This window comes from Dipodomys merriami, unplaced genomic scaffold, assembly GCF_024711535.1.
Source record: "Dipodomys merriami isolate MVZ:Mamm:240054 unplaced genomic scaffold, mDipMer1.0.p SCAF_6, whole genome shotgun sequence".
NCBI lineage: Eukaryota > Metazoa > Chordata > Mammalia > Rodentia > Heteromyidae > Dipodomys > Dipodomys merriami.
In genome coordinates, this window is record NW_027206179.1 from 896,301 (window position 1) to 912,605 (window position 16,305).

Consider the following 16,305-nt stretch of genomic DNA (forward strand, 5'->3'; position numbering starts at 1 on the left):
ATAAGGTCTTTTACTTTTTCCCAAGGCAGCCTTGCATCTCTATTCTCCTACCTCCACCTTCTGAGTAGCTGGGACTACAAGCCTGCACAATCATGCCTGGCTCTGAGCTAGGTGTGTTTTCTTGAGTGCTGATTCCTGGGGCTTGAACTCTGGACCTGGGTGCTATTCCTGAGCTTCTGTGCTTGAGGCTGGCGCTCTATCACTTGAGCCACAGCTCCACTTCTGGCTTTTTTAGGAGTTAGCTGGAAATAAGAGTCTCACTGGCTTTATTATCCAGGCTGGCTTTGAACCATGGTAGTCATATTTCAGCCTCCCAAGTAGCTAGGATGATAAGTGTGAGCCCAGCTAGACCAGCCTTTGGCCCTGTGTGACTGGCCCTATGGTCCCACAATGCGTCTCCATGTCTGTCCTCAGATCCACTGTGGCAGTACACCCACCAGCTTCACACCCGTCTACACCCAGAATTTCAGTCCTCTTCAGCCCACCACCCGGGGGAGGCAGGCAAGTGGCCAAACTTCTGTTACAAACAGATTTTTATTAAATACGAGGAGCCGGGTCTTTATTAAAGATGAGGAGGAGGCAGGAAAAGAGGGCCGGTGTCTCCTCTGCCCACTGCCTTGGGGTGCTCAGGGTAAGGGAGCCCTTCTGTTCCACCCATGACCCCCCCCCCCAGATGGCATTTCTTCATGAGGCTGGGGCTTGGGTGAGCACAGTGTGAACACAGAGGCAGGCTCCAAGAAAAAAAAAAGTCATTTCCCACAGCCCTAATAACAGAAGGATTTCGGGGTGCCCTGGGTACAGGCCAAGGGAGACACAGATCTCAGCTCCCCAAAGCCTCTGAACTGGGGCAAGCTCTGCTTTTGGGGAGGGGTGGTAAGGTGGGGTACAATGCGGGAGGGGTTGAGAAGGGAAAGGGGTACCCTAAGGCCCTGCCATGGGGGAGCCTGCCCCCAGCCCTCCACTGGACTCGGTGAATGTGAGGAGAGGGGACCTGGTGACAAAGAGTGGACCCCACTCCCTCAATCTCCCTCCTCTCCTTCGCACGTGCTTAGACAAGGGCGGTCCCCCATTGACTGGCATCATACCCACCCACTCCGGAAATTCTGAAAGCCAACGGCTCCTATTGGCTCACTCGTTGGCTGGGTTTGGCCTCTTGCCTGGGAGCACGCTCCCATTGGCTGGAGTGAGCTCAACTGGCTTAGAATTCTGAGACCCCAGAGCTCTCATTGGCTGAGCCGTGGGAGCTCTCATTGGCTGAGCCGTGGGAGCTCTCATTGGCTGAGCTGTGGGAGCTCTCATTGGCTGAGCCGTGGGCCAATGGGGAAATCCAGCTTTCAGCCTCTCGAAGGCCAATACTTGGGGCAAGGGTCTATCCTGGAGCGCTGGCTTCCTGGATGTCCCAAGGGGTAAGAGAGATAGGCAGCCTCCCCCAAATGTCCTTTCAGCCATCCTCTGGATGCCTGAACCAGGCTGGGGCTTTTCTTTTTTGGGGGAGAAGGAGGAGGTGGAGGGGCCTTTGGCACTCACATGGCACACGCACACACACGCGTGACAGGGGAGGAAAATGGGGACACCGGGTAGATGTGGGTGGGTGTAGGTCTCACAGCAGGTGGTCGCGGCTGGCAAAAAGGTAAGGGCTGAAGTTGTCCCGGTGGAAGGGGGAGGGGTAGAGTCCACTGAGGGTGTACAGGTCCCGCAACAGGGGCGTGGGCAGCAGCAGCTTCCGGCCACGCCCGCCACCCCCACCTGGTCCTCCAGGCCCGGGGGAGGAGGGGGAGGGGCCTTGGCTGGGAGTCGGTGCTGGCAGGGGTAAGGGCAGTGGCAGGGGCGTTGGCTCAGACCTCAATCGAGGGCGGGGCACCCGGGGCGAAGAACACATGGCCGGGGCCCTGGAGGACACGCAACTGGGGATCAGGTGGCCACGGAGGGCACAGTTCTGCGACTCTGAAGTTGAGAGTCAGAGAGCAAAGGATTAGAAATCTGGGGTGGGGGGGGAAGGGTTAAGGAAGGCTGCAAAGTCCCCCCCCCCGTGTTTAGCCTCCCACTTGCCCGACACTCACTGGATGGGGTGAGCCGTGCCGGTGTCGAATGCGGCCTGCAGGCCTCGGGTTCCTAAGAGAAAGCAGCAGAGGGAAGAGGCTAGAGGACCCCAGAGGACCCCTCGACCTCACCACCCCGAGACAGGAGGGGGGCTCATCACACACAGCAAGACAGCCAGCAATGGCCTTTCAGTCTGCTTTCATTTCCTGCCTCCACCCCCCCCCCACCCTCTCCAGCCGGGAGCAGCCCCCAGCCCCCCTTACCTGAGCCACACTTAACTTTTCGAGGGGGCTGTCCGTGGTAGGGGCCTGGCTCAGGTCTTCCCAGGTGGAGAGCCTTCGGCCAGAGGGTGGCCGACTCTGGAAATTGTGCACGACACAGATGACCTGGAATAGAGAGAAAATACGTAAAGACGGGATTCCACCTGTTTTCATTAACTCTGTGTGTGTATGTGTGTGTGTGTGTGTTGGAACTGAGGTTCCAACTCAGGACCTGGGTGCTGTCCCCCTCAGCTTTTCAAAGTTGTGGCACTCGACCACTTGAACCACAGCTCCACTTCTGGTGAGTTCGAGGGAAGAGTCTCATGGACTTGTCTGCTTGGGTTGGCTTCCAACTGGTGATCCTCAGATCTCTGCTTCCTGAGTAACTGGGATGACAGGCGTGAGCCACAGATGCTCAACTCATTTTCTTTTTTGTTTTTTGTTTTTTTTGTTGTTGATATTTTTGTTTTGTCAGTCATGGGGCTTGAACCCTGGGCCTGAGCGCTGTCCCTCAGCTCTTCAGCTCAAGGCAAGTGTTCTACCACTTGAGCCACAGCGCTACTTCCAGTTTTCTGGTGGCTTATTGGAGATAAGTTTCACAGACTTTCCTGCAGGGGCTGGCTTTGAACCGTAATCCTCAGATCTCAGCCTCCTGAGTAGCCAGGATGACAGGCGTGAGCCCCAGTGCCCAGCCTCAGCTAGTTTTTGATATCTTGCTATTTGGTGTATTGATCATTCGGCATGCATGTACATGGTAAGTGCTGTGGTATCCTCTTCAGTTTTGCACTCAGGGAGTGTCTTACTTATGATCCTGTCCCAGCAGTCTTGTCTTTGGCTTTGGGGGCTACCGAGGGGGGAAAGGGACAAGGTCTTCTATGCAGAGATGGGGAGAAGGCTGGGAGTCTCACCAGAAAGGTAGCGATAGATGCTCCAGTCAGGAAACCAGCCAGCACGTCTGACCAGTGGTTGCGGTACTCGGCCACACGGACCACGCCCACCAGGAAGGCTGGACACAGCAGGGCCAGGCAGAGGGAGGGCTTCACCAGGCGAGAGCCCTTCACTCGGAACACTCGGGTCACGTACATCTGTGGGAGCCACATCGATCAGGGGACACGCGGGAAACGAAGTCGCCAAACCCAAGGAAGACGTTGCCTTCTGGCTTAAGGAGCCTGGTCGGGGCACCAGGACAGGAGCGCGTGGCCCTGGGGGTCTTACAGAGATGGGAGTGCGCGAAGGGAGGGCTGCAAGCTAAGGCGGCAGCGAGGGCCCCGAGGGTCCCCAATCTACCTACAGGCTTCGGGCCTGAGCTCCAAAGAGTAGAGGTCAGAATCTCAGGTTCCTGCATTCGTTAGTTTCCCAGGAAGGAAACCCGGACTAGAGTCTAGGGAATGGAGGTGCCAGAGTCAAAGCGCCAGATCCAGGGACTCTTAAGATGTGGCATCTTGAACCCCAGGAGATCCCAGACAGGCTTAGGCGCTTCAGAAAAAGGAACCAAAGCAACCAAGGGAGGGACTAGGACTAAGAGCGGGATAGAGAGTTAGAAATCAGCAAATGAGTGAAGCTTTCGAGGGGGGTGGGAGAGGCGTGGGGAGGGCTGGGGAAGGGGGTGGGGGTGGAAGCCCCCCCAGCAGGGTCTGGAAACTTCCTGGGAACTCCAAGGGGCAGAGCCCCATCTCCAAAGACAGCCATCCCCAACCCAAAGGATGCAAACGACAGCATCCCCGGGGCGGGGCGTTCCCAGGACCGGAGGTGTGGCCTGAGATGGGAGGAACCAATAGATTCCGCCTGGGGGCGTGGCCACATGGACTCGTGACAGGAGGCGTGGCTCGGGGCGGGAGGAACCAATAGGCCCCGCTTGGAGGCGTGGCCACAACACGGGGGCGTGTCCTCATGGACACAGGGAGGAAGCTAAGACTCCAGGATGGTTGACCTCCAGCCACAGGGCCCCACAGCTTGCTCCCCGAAGGGCTCACCGCCGTGTAGGTGACGGCGTAGGCGCAGAGGGCCGCATCCTTGCAGGGAAAGGCGCGGCGGGCGGCGGCCACCAGGCTGGGGCTGCCCGCGCAGGCTCCCTGGTCTGTGACGAAGCGGTCAGGCCCTGGCCGGTCAGGAGAGGGTGGTAGGCAGCCCAAGGCCGTGTAGTTGGGGCGACACACAGACAGGAAGTGCGGTGTGGGGTTCCCGGTCACCACTTGCCCCGCGTTGGCGAAGATGGTGGTGGTGAAGAGGCCGAAGGAGTAGACCCCTGATTGTGCGGGAGGAAAAAGAAGGGGTTCTGGTTAATGGGAGATGAGCCTCATAGACTTTCCAGCCTGGTCTGGCTTCGATCCTCAGAGCTCAGCCTCCTGAGGTAGGATGACAGGCCGGAGCCACCGGCCCCTGGCTCCCTTTTTTTTTTTTGTTTTTCCTTGACAGTCCTGGGTCTTGAACTCAGGGCCTGGGCGCTGTCCCTGGGCTTCTTTTGCTCAAAGTTAACACTCTACCACTTGAGCCACAAGGCCACTTCTGGTTTTTTCTGTGTATGTGGTACTGAGGAATCGAACCCAGGGCTTCATGCATGCTAGGCAAGCACTCCACCACTAAGCCACATTCCCAACCCTCCCTGCTTGGCATTCTCATAACTCTTTTTAGGCCACTCCTTCCCCAGGGACCCAGGGACCACTAATTATGATTGAGACCCCATGCATGCTGCCAGAAAAATCTCAAGATTCTCGCCTGAACTTAGGTCCTGGGTGTTGTCCTTGAGTCACTTGGTGCTCAAGGTTAGCACTCTACCACTTGAACCACAGCATCACTTCCTACCAATGTCTAGATGCTTCATCCACAGCCATCACTGTTGGCTTAAGCCTCATCCATGTCTCTGGATCTTCCATTATGTCTGGCCTGAGCCCAGATCCCCACTTCGGTCTCTATCTCTCTCTTTTATTAGTCCTGTGACTTGAACTCAGGACCTGGACACACTGTCCCTGAGCTCTTTTGTTCAAGGCCAGCGCTCTACCATTTTGAGCCACAGCTCCACTTCTGGTTTTTCAGTAGTTAATTGGGGATAAGAGTCTCACAGGGACATTTTCCTGCCCAGGCTGGCTTCACACCACGATCCTCAAATCTCAGCCTCCTGAGTAGCTAGGATGACAGGTACGTGAGCCACCGGCACCTGGCGCTGGCCCCTATTTCTTTCCCATATCTCCATCCCTGTCACACCAAGGCTATATTGCTCACCCAGGAAGCGGACCAGCCTTCGCAGTGGAGGGCTGAATCGACAGCAGGCCCCAGAGATGATGGTGCTTTCCCCGATGCTGGGGCTGGCTGAGGGTAGCACAGGAAAGAAGGCACGCGCCAACTCTCCCAGAAGGATCTGTAGGGCAAAACCAAAGTGAAGTCATCCTAGGCCTTCAAGCCCCCAGTTCTACCAGCCTCCCCCTTCCCCCAACCTGGCCTTTCTGTCCTCCCCACAGTCCTACTGAGATGACCCACATGATCTCACCGTGAGGGTGGGCCCAGCAGTGACCAGGGCATAGATGAGGGCAGGTGGTGCTCGGCTGGCGGCCTCAGGCCCTGGGTAGGGCTTGGTGTAGGTGCTGTCATAGCAGAAAAAGCCTTGGGTGTGCACAGGGAAGGTGTCTGTGAACTCGAGGCGGTAAGCAAGTAGAACCACAATGCCCAGTAGCACTGACTGCACCCAGCCAGGGTGGGGGCGAGAAGCAGAGAAAAGAGGTCAGAGATTTGAGGCCCCCTAGACAGACAGACAGGCGCGCGTGCGCACGCGCACACACACACACACACACACACACACACACACACACACAGAAGGAGAGGGACACAGAGTGGAAGAGACTAAAATGGGAGATGGAGGCAGAGTGCGAAGGAGTTGATTTTTTTGTTGTTTTTGGTGGGTCCTGCGGCTTGAATTCAGGGCCTGGGCCCTGTCCCTGAGTTCTTTTGCTCAAGGCTGGTGTTCTGCCACTTTGAGTCACAGCTCCACTTCCAGTTTTCTGGTGGTTTATTGAAGATAAGAGTCTCCTGGACTTTTCTGCCCAGGCTGAACTTCAATCCTCAGATCTCAGCCTCCTGAGCAACTGGGATTACAGATGTGAGCCACCAGCACCCAGCTGAGTTGATTCCTTTTAACTTTTTTTTGTTGTTCTTGTTGGTCATGGGGCTTGAACTCTGGGCCTGGGTGCTGCCCCTCAGCTCTTCAGCTCAAGATGAGCACTTTTACCACTTGAGCCACAGTGCCACTTCCGGTTTTCTGGTGGTTTTCACGGACTTTCCTGCCTTGGCTGGCTTTGAACCATGACCCTCAGATCTCAGCATCCTGAGTAGCTAGGATGACAGGGGTGAGCCACCCGGCCAGGTGATTCCTTTTAACTTTGTAATGGCCTGGATTGTGTGATTGTGTGATTGTGTGTGTGTGTGTGTGTGAACTGGCATCACACTCAATTGGCTTTATTTTGCTCAAGGCTGGTACTCTACTACTTAAGACACATCTCCACTCGGCTTTTTGCTGTTTTCTTGGAAATAAGAGCCTCATGGACTTTTGTTCCCCCAGCTGGCTTTGAACTTGGATCCTCAGATCTCAGCTTCCTAAGTAGCTAGGAACACAGGCGTGAGCCAATGCACCTGGTTGCTTTTGATGCTTTGCTGGATGGTTTTTGATACAAGGTCTTCATATGTAGCCTAGGCTAATTTTGAACTTCCTCCAGCCTCATTTTCTCCAGTATTGGGATTAACAGGCATGCGCCCACCCTGCCCAGTTAACTATACCCATTTCATGGATGAGGAAACAGAGGCTGGGGCCTAGAGACCCTCATTCGGATAGATGGGGGACAGTGGAATTGAGAGGAATAGTTCTGAACCCAAGTTTATGACCATTTTGTTATTTTTGTTTCAAGAGGAGGGGAAAGTGATGGGGGTTTGGGTGGTGACGGGGTGAGCAACCAGGGAGGAGGAGAAGCAGGCAGGACTGGGAACCATGATATAGGAAAAGGGCAACAAAGGTGGGAGACTGAAGTTGGACAGAGACAGAGAAAAAGGGACCCCTCCCCCTCCCTCTCCCCCCTTCCCCCTCCCTGGGTCTGTTTCTGGGTTCTCACCTCCACAAAGACGAAGCAGGGGATGATGGAGAAACTCCTTTTCAGGTGAGGTCTCCCTCCTGCCATGGTGAAGGCTGGGCCTACAGAGTAGGGCAGACCCTTGACCCCCTGTGCCCCATTCATGAGCAAGGATAAAGCCAAGGAGCTATGGCCCCACCCACTAAGCCTTCTGGCCACACCTCCACAACCCAGTTGGTCATGGGGCTTGAACTCTGGGCCTGGGCGCTGTCCCTCAGCTCTTCAAGTCAAGGCCAGCACTCTACCACTTAGGCCACAGCACCACTTCTGGTTTTCCAGTGGTTTATTGGAGATAAGAGTCTCACAGACTTTCCTGCTCAGGATGGCTTCAAACCATGATCCTCAGATCTCAGCCTCCTGAGTAGCTAGGATGACAGGTGTGAGCCACTGGCGCCTGGCTGAGAATTCTATTTTTTGTCTGTTGGGGACCCCACGCCTGTCAGATCTCTTTCCTGAGCCCCTCTTCTGTCCTCATGGTGCATTGGTGTGGGCTGATAGCCAGATCCTCCTTCTCTCCCAGCTGCTCCTGTCCTCCCCCTCCTCCTCCCAGCCCAGCTGCCTCCCTCGGTCCCCCCTCCCATCTAACCTCAGTCCCAGCATTTTGGGGGCCAATGGAAGCGGGCTCAAACCCACTGTCCCACCTGGTCTCACCTGTGAAGGCGTCCTATGGCCTCCTCCAGGACACCCCCTCGATCAGAGACTCACAGCTGCTCCTACTGGGCAGCAGAGCGAGGGTGATCACCCCCATTGCGCAGATGTGGAAAATGAGGCTCAGGCAGGCAAAGGTCGACACTGTGGGTCCAATACTCCATCCACAAGGCCTGCTCTATAGGGTGACATGTGAGGAGAGGGTCACCCAAATAAATAACCCCACACCAGCACCCCCACAGCACATAAAGAAGCCACAGCCTCCACCCCAAATGCCAGGCACACAGAGACACGCTGTGACTTGGAGAGGACTGAGCTAGGTGCTTCCCTCATGGAGAACAAGACAGGCCTGCTCATTCAGGCAGACACTCCACGCTCACGACACCCCTAACTACACACACACACACACACACAGGATACAGTGTACGTACAGCCTGTCAGACACCCACACAGACCAAACATGTCCCCCTACACCAACACTCACCAGGGGACCCTGTGTGTATTATCAGAAGCCATCCCTCCACCACAGTCACACCTGAGAGTTCACCGTCCACCACACACCACCACACACCACCACACACCAGGCACAGAACCGGTCACAGAGTCACACCCCCACTTACAATGAGCCCCACAATCAACAGTCCGAGGGGAGAGACTAGGAGCCATGTACAAACCACAGCCACATGGTTGCCTAAGGGCACAGAGCTGGGTCACGACACGGGGACACAGACACTCACACACAGCCACACCATCACCCCAAAAAGACACAGGATCCCAGACACACTCAGACCCTGAACAGACACACAGTGACAGCCGGACTCACACAATCAACAGTCACACAACCATCCCAGCACAGCCTATCAGATACCCACAACACACACACACACACACACGTCGGTGACAGGCGCAGGAGACAGACACACACCGCAGACACACCCGAGGCCACCACAGATTCACAACCAGCACCGCACCATCACCCACAGACAGCCTCGCCGCCATCGCCTGCCCTCCCAGGCCTGGGGTCCTCCCCCCTCCCCCCCGGCTCGCGCCCCCCTCCCCTCCCCTCCCCCGCCGGACCCCCACCGCACGAACCCACGTCCTGGCCTGGACCGCGGATCCCGGGCTCAGGGGGACGCCTCAAGTCCCTCCCTCACCTATCTAGGTCGTCGCCGCCGCCTCTCGAGACCCTGGCTCCGCCCAGAAGGGGGCCGGCGCCGCGGGACAGACAGACCAGGCTGGACGGACCGGTGGACGGACGGACGGACGGAAGCGGAGACTGAGACCCGGACAGCCCGGCCCGGCTGAGCCGCGCAGACTCGGCGGCCCGGGGAGGGGAGGAGCCTCCCGACAGCTCATTGGCAGAACCCAGCCAGGGGGCGTGGCGTGCTGGGTCTCATTAGCGTGCGAGGGCGGGGCTTTCGCCGCTCCGGGGGGCGGGGCTGGCGGCGTGGACGGCCCTGTGGACCGAGCCGGGGTGCGGGGGACCCCAGGGGAGCGGGAGGGCGGGTTCCGACTCCGGGACTCAGTGTCCCCTACTTTGGCGTTAGCCATGGGAACCCAGATCTTTCAGGGACCCCCTGAGGCGCTGTGGAAGAGCCACTCAAACCGGTCCCCGGTGACCCTTGACCTTGTCCCATATCTACTAAGTCCCCATCTGAAGTCCCCTGACTTCAGCTGCATCCCCAACTGACCTTGTGTGTGTGTGTGTGTGTGTGAGAGAGAGAGAGAGAGACAGAGACAGACAGACAGACAGACATGGGGGGGGGGTGTCTCTGCACAGTTCCCAGACACTGAGAAGAAAATCTGGGGGTTAACGTGGTGGTGGTGTTGGGGTGACTGGGAGGTTTTGAGGCTCAGGAAAGCAGCAGGGGCGGGAGTCCGGGGCGGAGAAGGATCTCTGCTAGTTTTATTTTCTCTCTGGAGGGATCTTCTGGGTGAGCAGTCCCGGCTGCTCAGGCTGTGAAGAGAGAGGGCACATCAGGGCCTGCCTGGACTCAGGGAAGCCCCAGGACTGCAAGGCAGGGTTCCACACACCGGGGTGAGGAAGCTAGGGCTGGGGGGAGGGGGCAGCGGGAATGAATGGACTGGGTGGGAGCAGGGAGGGTTCGCACCGGGTGGGAAGGACTGGTTGTTGGTGAAAGGCGGGGGTTCCCAATCAGAGTCTGAGTCCCAGGAGGGGAGCTGCGGGCTCAAGCGCTGAGGGCTCAGGCAGCGATGCCCCTTGCGGCCTGTGGGAGGGACGGGGAGGCGACGCTGGCTATTTGTCCAGCAACCTCCATCCCCAGCGATGAAAGCACAGGGATCCTTGCTACTGGATCACGGAGGATCCTAGAGGATCATCTCCTCACGGTCATCCCCATTTCACAACCCCAGTTACTCTTGGGAGAGATCCTACATGATACCCCATGGTTCCCAGATGAAACCTCCAAGGAACTCTTGTTTGGGGTTTTCTGTAGCCCAGACTGGCTTCTTCTAACCCTCTCCAGTCTCCTCCTCCTCACTGCTGAGACTACAGGTGTGTACCACCATGCCCAACTTTCCACTAACTCTCTAAGAATATCTATATTAATAACTCTCTATAATAGAAATGTGATCACAGAATAGAGAGCCAACTAATTTAACATCCCTCTGTCCCCAGCTGGAGAGAGACTTCCAGATCCCTCTTGGTTGCTCGAGACCCTCACCCCTGAGGTTTGAGGCCTTGGGAAGGGTCCCAGATGACATGTTGATACCATCAACGGAATTCTGTAGCCCATGCACAGCTGACCTATGGAGAGATGGAAAGATGGGGACTCTGGGAGGTGTCAGATTGCTCAAGAAGAGGACAGCAGCTGTGGACAGGGGTGAGTCTTAGGGGAAGGAGGTGGCTAGACTCAAGTGGACTCCACATTCTTTTTTTTTGGGGGGGGGTCAGTAGTGGGGCTTGAACTCTGGGCCTGGGCACTGTCCCTGAGCTCTTCAGCTCAAGGCCGGTGCTCTACCACTTGAGCCACAGCGCCACTTCCCATTTTCTGGTGGTTCATTGGAGAGAAGAGTCTCACGATCTTTCTTGCCCGGGCTGGCTTTGAATCACAATCCTCAGATCTCAGTCTCTTGAGTAGCTAGGATGACAGGCGTGAGCCACCGGCACATTTTTGTGGTCAGTAGATGGTGTCTGGTAGGTGTGTGGGTGTGGGGGGGTATGAATGGTCAGATGAGGGTCCTAGGTCAGACTAAGGGCTAGGTATTACCATATGTCACTCAGCTCTTTCTGGAGGTCATTCTTCCAGTAGTTACTGCCTTCTACAAACCCCCCTTCAGTCTCAGCACAGGCAGCTGGATCGCAACCCTGCTGGGTCATCTTAGTCAGGACCTGGGGTTCAGGTGGGGGAGGGGTGAGAAATCAGACTCGTCTGAATAATAAGAATCACGATGACAGTGACTTCACACTTATACGCCAGTCTGCATGCATTCAAAGTGCCTAATGACACGCCTGTCACCCCAGCTACTCAGGAAGCTGAGATGTGAGGATTGTGGTTCAAAGCCAGCCTGGGCAGGAAAGTCTGTGAGATTCCTATCTCTAATTAACTAGCAAAAAAAGCTGGAAGTGGTGCTATGGCTCAAGTGGTAGAGAACTAGCCTTGAGCATAAAAGCCTGGAGACAGAGCCCAGGCCCTGAGTTCAAGCCTAAGGACCAACACACACTTCTCAGTGAACGCAGCTATCTGACCAGGGAGAGATGGACTGCTATTGTACCTATTACACATCTTAATGGAGCAGGGAAACCTGAGGCCCAGAGACATCAAGCGAATTTTTCCCCACATTGGGTCACACAGCATTAAGTGGTAGAATGGGGATTTGAACCCAGCCTCCTGCGGTCGCTCACCTTGCGACACTTCACCTGCGTCTTCTGCATCTTTTGAATATTCATCAGGTTCTCCGAGATCTCTTCTTCCTGTGCCTCTGTGAGGGGTGGGGGCTCAGAGGGAGGGAGGTGGGACCCACTCTACCCCATCTCCCCCCAGCTGTGGGCTTGTTGGTGGGGGTGGGGGGACACTCACGAAGCTTCTGATAAATGAAGGACACCTCTTCTCGCACCAGCTCCAGCTCCTCCCACAGGAACTTCTTACTGAGAGGATGGAATGATCTAGATCCATAACCCTTTCCTCCCTCCCTCTAGACTCTGCCACCACCCACTTCCTCTCCTATAACTCCCTCACACCCAACATTCAACCCCATCCTCACCTCCTGGTCTCCACTCTCACCCACGCCACATCTTCAGCCTCCATCTTCCAGCCTCCTGCCTCCCCAGCCTCCCCTGCTACTCCCCCAGCCCACTCCCTCCTTCCCCGCCCCACCCAGCCTCCTCTCTCTGGTATCCCCTGAGCCTCCCACCCTCTGTTTCTGGACCCTCCACCCCCTCCACTGGCCTCCATTCCCCCAGGCCTCTCCCATTCAGTCCTCCTTCAGGCAGCCTCCACGCTGCCGGAATGCCACCTGTCCCGGATCTCCTGGGCCAGCAGCTGCAGGCAGCGGGTGGTGCGGGCCCGCTGCATCTCCTCTCCGTCACGCAGGGTCTTCTGCAGCCCCCGCAGGCCTTGGGCCAGGGCCCCGTACAGCTCCTGCCGGCCCTGCTCAGTGTTCCATTTTTGCCCCTTGTTTTCTACCTGGCGGACCGAAGGGGTCAGCATATCTGCGGAGACCATGGAGAGAGCACGGGGCGGAGGCTGAGGCCGGCCGGGAAGCCAGCCTGCCCTCTGCCTTGGACTGACTGTGACCTGGAACTCAGGCATCCCCCAACCTCACTCCTCCTGGCCGGACCCTGACAGGACCAGCCTCCAACTTGACCTTGTCCTCCATTCCATCCTCAGCCCTAACTTTGACCTCCATCTTTCCCTCACCTTTGACCTTGACCATCTTGCCCTCACCTTTGACCATGACCTCCATCTTTCCCTCCCCTCTGACCTTGACCTCCATCTTGCCCTCTCCTCTAACCTTGACCTCCATCTTGCCCTCACCTCTGACCTTGACCTCCATCTTGCCCTCTCCTCTGACCCTGCCTTAGCCATTGATCTTGACCCCCATCTTGTCCTCACCTTTGACCTTGACCTCTATCTTGTCCTGGCCTTTGACTTTCACCTCTATCTTGTCCTCACCTCGGCCCTGACTTCCATTTTGTCTTCACCATTGACCTTGACTTCCATCCCTTCCTCACCTTTGACCTTGACCTCTCTCCCATCCTCACCTTCGAGCTGCTGGATCTTGATCTGCTGCAGGCAGCTCTCCTTCTCCAACATAGTCACAGAGTGGTTCAGAAACTCAAAAGCCTGGTGGGCAGCAGGGAAGAGGCTGGGTCTGAGGTAAGGAGAGGACAAAGCAGGGACCAAGGCCGGTGCCAGTGGCTGGCATCCTCGCTATTCAGGAGGCTAAGATCTGAGGGTCGCTATCCAAAGCCAGCCAGGGCAGGACAATGGGTGAGATGCTTTAATTGACCACCAAAAAGCTGCAAGTGGGAAGTGGAGCTGTTGGCTCAGGTGGTAGAGCGCTAGCCTTGAGCATAAAGCTCAGGGACGGTGCCTAGGTCCTGAGTTCAAGCCCCAGTATTGGCTGGAATGCACACGCGCGCACACACACACACACACACACACACACACACACTGAGAAAGGACATGGACAGAGGTTTTGGGGACCGGGATGAGGTGATCACCTTTGTCTGAGCCTGGAGCTGAGTCTTGAGTGACTCTAGTTCACATCGCAAGAATTTCTGGGTGTCGGGAACTATCATGGCAGACTTAACTGTGGACAGAGGTAAAGGGGGAGTTGGACCAGGGTAGGGGTAAGAGAACCTCGGAGGAGAGGGGGAATGCACAGAGCAGGGACAGGGCTGGGTGGGCCGTGATCATGGAGATTTGTAATTTCAGGGTACATCTTTTTTATATCACTTGGTGGGGTAGGTGGATTCTCACCTTTGCTTTTAGAAGAGATGGTCTCCAAGGACTTCTGAAAAATGGGGACAAAAGGGGAGCAGAAATTTGTCCCTGGAAAGGTCACTCTGATCCAGTTTGGAGGACAAGAACTGGGTTTCTTGGTTTCTAGGTGTTGCAAACCAAGGGTGCATGTAAAGCTGCCTCCAGGTGCACATTCATGCACCTCCTTTGTGTGGCTCTTCCCACTTGTGTGTGGGCTGGTGGGCCATCCCCAACCGCAGGTGCCGACCCTGATGCCGGTGTGGGCTCAGGCAGTGGCACTCTTCATTCCCAATAACATCAGGAAAATGGATGCCGTGGGCACAGCTCTATGTAGCTGACACAGCTAAAACCATGCATCCTGGCTAAAACACAATCTCAGCCACATCCAAGCTCAGTCACAAGCATAAATAACTCACTAGACTTAGGGCTTCCTAGCATCTATCTCTGACACCCAATCACAACCACGCAGACACACAAGCGAAGTCATCCCAGAGACAATGAGGGAGAAAACCCTGCCAATGCATCCCTCCCATTCTCAACACTTGGATGAGCTGAGCGTGATAGCTCATGCCTGTAATCCGAGCTACTCAGGAGGCTAAGAATCAGGGTTGAGAGCCAGTTTGGGCATGCAAGTCTATGAGACTCTTATCTGAACCAGCAAAAAGGCAGAAGTGGAGCTGTGGCTCAGATTGGTAGAGTGGAAAAGCTCAGAGACAGTGCCCAGGCCCGGAGTTCAAGCCCCCAGTAGGGGCACCTTCCCCCCATCCCCCAAATAGAAAGGCCTGTCTGTGAGGGGCGGGGGTCCTGGGTGTTGAACCATACACTGAAGGCTCTACAGAGTTCCCCATCCACAACCCCAGTTCCCTCCTCCCCTCCTCCCAGTACTAGATCACAGTGACTTAAGAGACTTCCTGTCTTGAGGGGTGCTTCCTGAGTGGGGGTGACCTTGGCTAGCTCGTGTTGTCTCTTCAGAAGCTTCTGCTCATGACAGTGCTTCTTCTGCAGGTCTAGGTTGGAACAGGAGGGAGTCCCATGCGGCGGAGGCCCTGAGCCCCACCCCGGCCTCCAGCCTACGCTCCTCACAAAGACCTCAGAAGCAGCAGGTCCCACGGCCTCTAGCTCTGATGTCCTGGACCAGTAAGTCTTGAAGTCCAAAGCCTTGTCAGAGGAAGAGCCTACAGAGAACAGGTTCCTTGAAGCTTAGCCCAATCTTCTCCCTCCCCAGCCCTCCAGTCCTCAGAACAAGCCCCGCCGTGAACCCCTGTACTTATTACACTTCTCTGCATTGACAGGAAAACACGCATCCGAGGGTGAAGGAGGTGAGCACTGATAGGATACAGAGAAGTCGGGGTCCAGGGGTAGGCCGGCCAAAAGAGGGTCACTGCAAATGGAGATGGGGGACAGGAGCTGTTTTGAGATCAGCCCCCAAGTCTTCCTTTCTTCCCCTCCCAGGTCTTCCTCCGCCTCCTGCCCAACACTCTGATGTCTTGAACACGTGTGTGTGTGTGTGTGTGTGCGTGCGCGCGCGCGTGTGTGTATGCTGGTACTTAGGACCTGGGTGCTACTGAGTATTTATTTTACTCAAGGCTAGCATTCTACTACTTAAACCACCACAGCTCCAAGTCTGGCTTTTTGCTGGCTAAATGGAGATAAGAGTCTTACAGACTTTGAACCCCGATCCTCAGATCTCCACCTCCTGAGCAGCTAGGATTACAGGAGCAAGCTATCAAAGCCTGGCTTGGTTGTATGGGCTTTGTGCTTGGCTAAGCAAGTGCTCTATGATTGGGGGTCATGCACCCCTACCATGACCCACCCCCACCCCAGCCCAAGAACATCATTGTTAACCAAAGAAACCCTCCAGCTGGATGGCCCTGGGTGCAAATCCTCACCCTGTCCCCTCCCCCAACCGTGTGGCTCGCGGACCCCAGCAGTGGGAGTCAGCATCTGCTCTTCAGAGTCACGCTGAGAACTTGGGGGTGGAGGCAATGGAACCCTGAGCGGACTAGACGCGGGACAGGCATCTGGGAGTGTCAAATGTGCATGGCCATGCCTCTCCAGCCTGGGACCCCCGTGTCCCCAAGGCCTTGAGCCCTGTGCCCACCCGGCTCCCAATCCCCTTCCGTTCCCACCTACCACATATCACCTGTTCATGCTCTCCCATGAGAGACCGCGAAGCCAGCCCCCAGCTGTGACGCTGAAATTTGATCCCGTGGGGACACCATCGCTGGAAAACGTGCCGGAGTTGAAGGCCGAGTCACAGAGAGGGGTGTGGCCTGCACTTTAGCTCCGCCCCCTCGC

General features: G+C 56.3%; 1 protein-coding gene across 9 annotated transcripts; it reads right to left on the bottom strand.

Annotated features, from left to right (window-relative positions):
* Nucleotides 1–732: 732 nt before the first annotated feature.
* On the bottom strand, nucleotides 733–16,234 carry LOC138813787 (phospholipid phosphatase-related protein type 2). Of its 9 annotated transcripts, none has more exons than XM_070002216.1 (14): nucleotides 16,151–16,234; nucleotides 15,282–15,388; nucleotides 15,097–15,182; nucleotides 14,005–14,038; nucleotides 13,746–13,834; nucleotides 13,284–13,365; nucleotides 12,536–12,731; nucleotides 12,100–12,167; nucleotides 11,925–12,001; nucleotides 11,290–11,411; nucleotides 10,744–10,826; nucleotides 10,171–10,287; nucleotides 9,214–10,016; nucleotides 8,068–8,237 (listed from the first exon to the last, which is right to left on the bottom strand). In XM_070002216.1, the coding sequence occupies exons 1-13, from the start codon at nucleotides 16,156–16,158 to the stop codon at nucleotides 10,012–10,014; spliced, it is 1,074 nt and encodes a 357-aa protein (XP_069858317.1). In that variant the 5' UTR covers nucleotides 16,159–16,234; the 3' UTR covers nucleotides 8,068–8,237; nucleotides 9,214–10,011. The 9 variants fall into 9 exon arrangements, with proteins under 9 accessions (XP_069858313.1, XP_069858312.1, XP_069858318.1 ...); XM_070002215.1 differs by having other exon boundaries at nucleotides 15,091–15,182; XM_070002213.1 differs by having other exon boundaries at nucleotides 14,953–15,182.
* Between the last annotated feature and the right edge of the window lie 71 nt (nucleotides 16,235–16,305).

Excerpts from the sequence above, each read along its gene's own strand:
- LOC138813787 (XM_070002212.1), bottom strand. The coding sequence starts at position 7,459 with ATGGCAGGAGGGAGACCTCACCTGAAAAGGAGTTTCTCCATCATCCCC. Across the intron at positions 5,974-7,393 it reads CCTGCTTCGTCTTTGTGGAG|TCAGTGCTACTGGGCATTGT; the intron begins GTGAGAACCCAG and ends GGCTGGGTGCAG. Across the intron at positions 2,427-3,208 it reads CATCTATCGCTACCTTTCTG|GTCATCTGTGTCGTGCACAA; the intron begins GTGAGACTCCCA and ends TCTCTATTCCAG.